Source organism: Mirounga leonina, unplaced genomic scaffold, assembly GCF_011800145.1.
Source record: "Mirounga leonina isolate KUSES-001 unplaced genomic scaffold, KU_Mleo_1.0 Mir_127, whole genome shotgun sequence".
NCBI classification, from domain to species: domain Eukaryota; kingdom Metazoa; phylum Chordata; class Mammalia; order Carnivora; family Phocidae; genus Mirounga; species Mirounga leonina.
In genome coordinates, this window is record NW_023270316.1 from 511,157 (window position 1) to 518,019 (window position 6,863).

Here is a 6,863-nt window from a genome sequence, read left to right on the forward strand (position 1 = left end):
GTCCTCCTTGCTCGGTATCAGGACAGACAAGGACATGGCCAAGGGCAGCCCGAGCGGAGGGGAGGGAGGCGACAAGGGGGGAGGCACCTGATAGCCGCTGTTTGGACAGCAAGGTGTGATCAACAACGCCTTGGTGCTTTCCCTGGAGCCTGTCTCCACAGTGCCTCTGACCTCCGGGGGAGGAGACTATAAAACCCAGAGGCCACCCTTCTCCTCTCGGCCTGGCTGTGGGCAGCACCCCCATTCTGCAGGATGGCAGCGCTGCAGGAGAAAAAGTCATGCAGCCAGCGGATGGAGGAATTCCAGCACTATTGCTGGAACCCGGACACGGGGCAGATGCTGGGCCGCACACTGTCCCGGTGGGGTACGTGCCCGGTGGGGGACGGCGGGGGACGGCAGGGGAAGAGGGGGCAGCAGGGGACAGCGAGGGCGGCGAGGGCAGCGGGGGACAGCGGGGACGGCGGGGGCAGCAGGGGACAGGGACGGCGGGGACGGCGAGGACGGCGGGGGCAGAGGGGGCAGCGGGGGGCAGCGGGGACGGCGGGGGCAGCGGGGGACAGGGACGGCGGGGGCAGTGGGAGACAGCAGGGACGGCGGGGACGGCAAGGACGGGGACGGTGGGGACGGCGAGGGACGGGGGGTGGGGGGGCGGCGGGGACGGCAGGGGCAGTGGGGGACGGCAGGGACAGCAGGGAGGCGCCGCTCTAAGGACATGCACAGGACCACCCACCAGCAGTCCAGGCGCCCAGGACCCAAGCCCTGCCAGGGCTTCTGGCCAGGCCACACCTCCCTCACCAGATGACCCCAAAAGCCCATTTTGGCTCTAATCGCCACTGACAGCAGATGCCTACGAAGTGGGAACATCAGAGGAGCAGTCCCAAAGGTTCAGCCCTAGATTTGAGAAGAGCATTTTTAAAGCTATGTTCCTAAAACTTACGATTTTTACAGACTTTTAAGTTAAGGGGTATGGAGCATCTCTTGGGTGATGAGAACATTCTGGAACTTGACAGTGACAGAAGTGATGGTTGCATTCTGTAAACACCACCGAGTCCCTCCCTAAGACGGTGAAACAGCGAGCCTCGCGTGGGGTCCCGCAGGTCGGCTGCGTCTCACCTGCCTCTCCCCACAGTGTGGATCAGCCTGTATTACGCGGCTTTCTACGTGGTGATGACCGGAGTCTTCGCTCTGTGCATTTACACGCTGATGTGTACGCTCGACCCCTACACGCCCGACTACCAAGACCAGCTTAAGTCACCAGGTAACGGGGCCGGTGGCTCGCGCCTGGACACCAGGACCCCATGCGTCGGGGCAATGCCGGGTCCCTGCAGAACAAAGCCCAGAGAGGCAGCCTGAGGGGCCATTCCCGCTGGCGGCCCCAGGGTCCTGAAGGGGCACACCAGGTGTGGACAACCCCTCACCCTCTTTTGAGGACGGTGGCCCCAGATTATGGTCTGACTTAGCGTTAGTCTTAATTATTAAAACAGATTTAGTAAGAGAGCCAGTCTTTACCTCACTTACTTTATATGCTGATAAACACACAGAGAACACATCTGGGAGGACGTACGAGACAGCAGGGAGATGAGGAACAGAGGGTCTATGGGAAGGAAAGGGCTTCTGCTTTCCACTGGACATCCCTGAGCACTGTGGGAGGATCACTTCCATAACCACACGTTCTCAGAGCACAGTTTTCTCTAAAAGCAGCTTGTCTCTCGTCCCGTTTGAGGCTGAGCACCCACTCCTGTGAGTCGGCACCGAGAGGAGAGGTCACTGGTGACAACAGGACTCCAGGGCCTGAGACGGAGAGGCAGCACCTCCTAGGTCCTGGGGACGGTGGCTTACCCCAGCTGCCTGCACAAACCAAACAAGGGCAGGAGGGAGCTGGGGTGAAGGAAGGGACAGAGAAATCAGGGAGGAAAACACACTCTCTGGCCCGGTTACTCAGAACGTTTATCACCCACACGTCCTTAATACTTTCTAAGGAAGCAATAACCACAGAAATGCCCAACAGCAGTCCCCACACTTCCCCAGGAGAGGAAAGGAAAATGCAAGTCTCTAAGACGGTGGGCTCAGACACTGGAGCCGGGGTGGGTGTGTTTCCTCAGGCAGGTCCAGCTCTTCTGCCGGGGTCTTCAGTGAACACCCTGATCAGTGATCTCAACACCCAAGTGCTTTACTGGGTGTCATTTTTAGAGCCAACCAACAGATAGCCATGGAGGTTTCAATGTAGTTTCAGAGCAGAACACAGTCTGTTACAAATCTCAGGATGCAACCACCCTATAATCTGTCCACAACCCAGTGGGTGGAAGGGGCAGGGGAGGCCGGAAGATGGCGACAGCCGCCACTGACGCGGAGGAGCAAGCCCTGAGACCACGGGAAGCGGCTGTAGAACACACACAGAGTGGGAACTCGTGACGGGTACCCACTTTCTCCCCTGGGTCAAATCCCCTCGAGGTCTTTATTTTTAAACCACATACAGCTGTGACTTCGACAGCATCCATGAAACAAGAGAATACTAGCTCACTTATTTAAAAAGTCACATCAACGGGTCTGGCTTCGTAAACTGTGGAACATTCACACGGCAAAACACAACGGTATTTGTGGACGGAAGGAGGTGAGTCAGCGTGACGATGATGTGCTTGATGACAACGGCATTGGAAAACGGAAGAATCAGGGGCGCCTGGGTGGCTCAGTCGTTAAGCGCCTGCCTTCGGCTCAGGTCATGATCCCAGGGTCCTGGGATCGAGCCCCGTGTCGGGCTCCCTGCTCCGTGGGAAGCCTGCTTCTCCCTCTCCCACTCCCCCTCCTTGTGTTCCCTCTCTCTCTGGGTCTCTGTCAAATAAATGAATAAAATCTTAAAAAAAAAAAAAGAAAGGAAAAAGAAAACGGAAGAATCAAGTAGGACCTGAGTGGTAGGACTCCATTTATCTAATTGATGACACAGGTTTGTGCATCTTTGTGTGAACAGAAGTGAGGATGCCCACCAGACATGCAGCTGTTCTGACTCCACACGTGTGCGTCTTTTCTTGTACAATTAACACGTTGTCCGATTGCTTTCGGACTCGACCAAAACCAGTAAAAAGCTTTCAAATATGCATTCAAACACAACTTCATTTAGCAACGCAGTCCTGACTGGCTGCCGGTGCGGCTCCCGGGTGGGCGGGTCCCCGCTGAGCTGGTGCTGCCTGCCCCAGAGAACACCCGGCCACAGCCTCCTCGCCCAGGGGCCCTCGAGGACCCAGGCCCAGGAGGGACCGCAGCATCCCACGCCTGGCCGCCGGGGCCGGGCCAGCCCTGCACGCAACCCACCTCCACAGCAAGCAGCTGGGATGTGGCCAACACTTTGGGGGGAACGGAATAAGATGTGTCGTGCTCTCTCTCCAGGGGTGACCTTGAGGCCGGATGTCTACGGGGAGAAAGGCCTGGACATCTCCTACAACGTCTCTGACAACAGGACCTGGGTGGGCCTCGTGCACACACTCCATGACTTCTTGGCAGGTGACGTTTAACACGCTTCCCGCCTCTTCTTCCCTCTCCTAAGACAATTTCATGGAGGGCCGTGGGCTTCGCCACCCTCCCGCCAGCCCCAGGTGGCTGTGGTTGGAGGTCTGCACCCACAGGCGCCGTCTGTCCCGGCAGGCTACTCGCCAGCATCCCAGGAGGACAGCATCAACTGCACCTCCGAGAAGTACTTCTTCCAGGAAAGGTTCTGGGCCCCAAACCACACCAAGTTCTCCTGCAAGTTCGTGGCAGACATGCTGCAAAACTGCTCGGGCCTGACGGACCCTAACTTCGGCTTCGCGGAAGGAAAGCCGTGCTTTATCATTAAGATGAACAGGGTGAGTGCGGAGGAGCTGCAGACCCCTGACCCAGCCGTGGCCTGGAGGGGCCAGGGTGCCTGGTCCTCGTGTGACCCCATGCATCCCTGTGCAGGGGTCCGGGCTGGCAGGGCTGGGACACACACCGCAGCCCCTCCTGCCCTGCACCTTTGCTCAGCATGCACCTGTCATGTTGGCTCAGGAGCTGACCTCTCCCCAAATACAACCTGAGCACAGCTCAGACACAGCCCTGACTTCATGCTCTACGGCACCTGGACACTGAGCAGCAGAGTCCGGGCTGCTCAGGGCGGCCATGTGCACACAAAAGCTTGACAGCAGCCGGGCTGTCAGGTGCCACGAGGACAGCTGGGAACCATCCCAAGCAGAGGTTCTCACTCTGGGCCAGGGACCCTCTGCCGGGCACGAGGGAGACTGAACAGGCCGAAGCAAGCAAATCACAGGAGGGCATGGGCCATCCAGCCTTGGGGTGCGGGGCAGGGGACATCCCACTGGAGGCCAAGGAGGGCAAGAGGCTGGGGGGATCTCTGCTCCGTGCTGGCCTGGCAAGCGTGCGGCACTAAGAAGCTTCCTTCCCGAGAGCCCTAGGGAAGCCACACATCTGTGAACGGCACACACGCCTGGGTCCCCGCGGGGTCTCGACGCTGCCTGGCGCGGGGGGGAGCCGTGCACACCAGGGCAGGTGTGTGGGGAGGGCGCCAGGCACAAGCAGGCACACACCAGGGCCGGGACCCAGGAGGCCAAGAGAGCGTGACGTGGGAGCAGCGAGGTGGGCACCGCGGAGCGCCAGGGAGGGGCGGCCGCAGCTCGGGCCTCCCGTCCAGCCCTGCCACGTGCCGGCAGCCAAGACCATGTGGGGCGGGGCTCTGGCTCTGAAGGAGGTGCCGGCCGGACGCCCAGCTCGGACGGGCCGCTCACGCACGCAGCCGGGGGGAGAGCTACCAGGACGCCCTCTCCTTGCAGATCGTGAACTTCCTCCCCAGCAACAGCACGGCGCCCGGAGTGGACTGCGCCTTCCTGGTGAGTGCATGGCCGCACCACAGCCGCTCCCCCTAAGCCCCCTCACGGCCACACGAACCGTCACTCAGAGCAGCTTTACCGCAGGGAGCAAAAACCTGGGAAGAAAAACTGTTATCTTTTCACTGTTTTGCTTCAAGGAGCATCGGGGACAGTGTATCACTAACACCCTTCCAAGTATTTGGTGGCAATTTGGAAAAACCTGCTAAGAGCTGGCATGAATTTCTCAAAACCAGTTTTAAATCGTAACACCAAAAAATCAAATGTGTCTTCATGGCCTATTTTCTAACGCTTTGTTTTCCGGACCGAAGGCTCCCTGCTGTTAGCAGCAGTGCCCACCCCCCAGAGCCCGCCTCGCCGTGGGGTGAGGCTCTGCCTCGTTCTGTGTCCTTCTGCGTCGCTCAACCGCACGTGTGGGCTGACTTGAGCCTTTAACAGACATGAAGGGCCCCCCACCTGTGCTCGGACAAGCCCCAGCTATCCACGGGGCAATCCGCACACGTGCGGACACAGGCAGACACGCACAGACACGCGCCCGCGCTCCCAGACGCCGCCTCACGCACGCCGTGGTCTCCCCGCTCGCCCCCAGGACCAGCACAAGGATGCCCGGCCCCTGCAGGTGGAGTACTACCCGCCCAACGGCACCTTCAGCCTCCACTACTTCCCCTACTACGGGAAGAAAGCGCAGGTAGGTTTGCTTCTCGTTCCCCAGCCGCAGAATCGTCTCAAATTTAGCAATGACTGGCAAAAGGAAAGCCCTCAACATTTCAGTTACACAGTGTGACTGTGTAGCCCTCTGGGTGTTTCCTCACCTGAAAACACACAGCTCTCCTGCAAAACACAAATATCAAGCCCAATGCTTTCACTTTCCCAGAGTTTCCCAAATCCTTTCAGACAACCATATACCCATTTTAAAGCACATCCTCCAAATCTCTGTTTTCCTGTTTTTATACTAATTTTCATCAAATATAATTTGAACTCGAATTTGTCACTGGTGCTACCTCCCTACCCCAGACCGGCTCTCCTCGCTCCTCACGGAGAGAGTGAGCGCCCGCACAACAGCTGTGGGTGGGCCGGGCAGGCCGGCCGACTGGTCCCGGCCGCGCAGTCTCTGACGCTCTCCTCCCCCCGTCTTCTCACACGTGCCCCAGCCCCACTACCACAACCCTCTGGTCGCCGCGAAGCTTCTCAACGTCCCCAGAAACACGGAAGTTCTCATCGTGTGCAAGATCCTGGCAGACCACGTGACGTTCGACAACCCCCACGACCCCTTCGAAGGGAAAGTGGAGTTCAAGCTCAACATTCAGCAGTAGACGGTGGGGCGGGGGGGGGGGGGCCCGACCGCAGACCCAGCGGCCGTTGCTCCCCACCAGACCTCGCGACGCTCTGCGGCCTGCCAGCCCGGGAACGGCAGGCAGGAAACTGCGCCCCCAGCGCTTAGCGCAGAGTCAGCGGCCTCTCACTAAATCCTTCCTGCTCTTTGACCCCGAACCTGTAGCTATGATAACGACGCTGGGCCAACGTGATAACCCCGAGGCAGCAGCGACCCGACTAACAAGACCCTAAAGATCGTTCCAGGCCGACTTCACATTCCTCACCATACCTTCGTTTTTCTAACATCGATGAACTCCCGGTACCCACATCAACGTGAAGACTGCTCACGCTCTCGGAGAACACTGACTTACGAGAACAGCGAGGTTTGCTCTTAAAGAATGGAATTCCTAATAAAACATTAAAGTCATTCTTATTCTATATAAAACAATCATGTCTTTTCTGATAAGGGGAAAATACAACAAAATCACGCTCTTTAAAAATCTTCTGAAAGTTTCACACCCCCGTCAGGGAAATTCAGACGAGGCTGGAGCGGGGCTGCCCCCGAGAACTCGCGCAGCTGCAGGAGGTGAGCGGGTGAGGCGTGAGGGCATCACGCGTGGGGTGGGGTCCAAGCCCCAGAGGAAGCCACAGACACGAGCCCGCCCTCCAACACCCAGGGACGGACGGGCAGATAACTCC

At 58.6% G+C, this 6,863-nt stretch overlaps 1 protein-coding gene across 1 annotated transcript; it reads left to right on the forward strand.

Moving 5' to 3' along the window:
• The first annotated feature begins 251 nt into the window (after window positions 1-251).
• ATP4B (ATPase H+/K+ transporting subunit beta) lies at window positions 252-6,164 on the forward strand. The gene is made up of 7 exons (XM_035002922.1): window positions 252-364; window positions 1,130-1,258; window positions 3,382-3,495; window positions 3,637-3,836; window positions 4,797-4,853; window positions 5,440-5,538; window positions 6,002-6,164. Exons 1-7 carry the CDS (start codon window positions 253-255, stop codon window positions 6,161-6,163), a joined length of 873 nt encoding a protein of 290 aa, XP_034858813.1. The 5' UTR covers window position 252; the 3' UTR covers window position 6,164.
• Window positions 6,165-6,863: the final 699 nt, after the last annotated feature.

Bases quoted from the DNA above. Each gene is read 5' to 3' on its own strand.
- ATP4B (XM_035002922.1), top strand. From the start codon at position 253: ATGGCAGCGCTGCAGGAGAAAAAGTCATGCAGCCAGCGGATGGAGGAA. The intron at 3,496-3,636 runs GTGACGTTTAAC...CTGTCCCGGCAG, and splicing joins ACTCCATGACTTCTTGGCAG to GCTACTCGCCAGCATCCCAG. The intron at 5,539-6,001 runs GTAGGTTTGCTT...CACGTGCCCCAG, and splicing joins ACTACGGGAAGAAAGCGCAG to CCCCACTACCACAACCCTCT.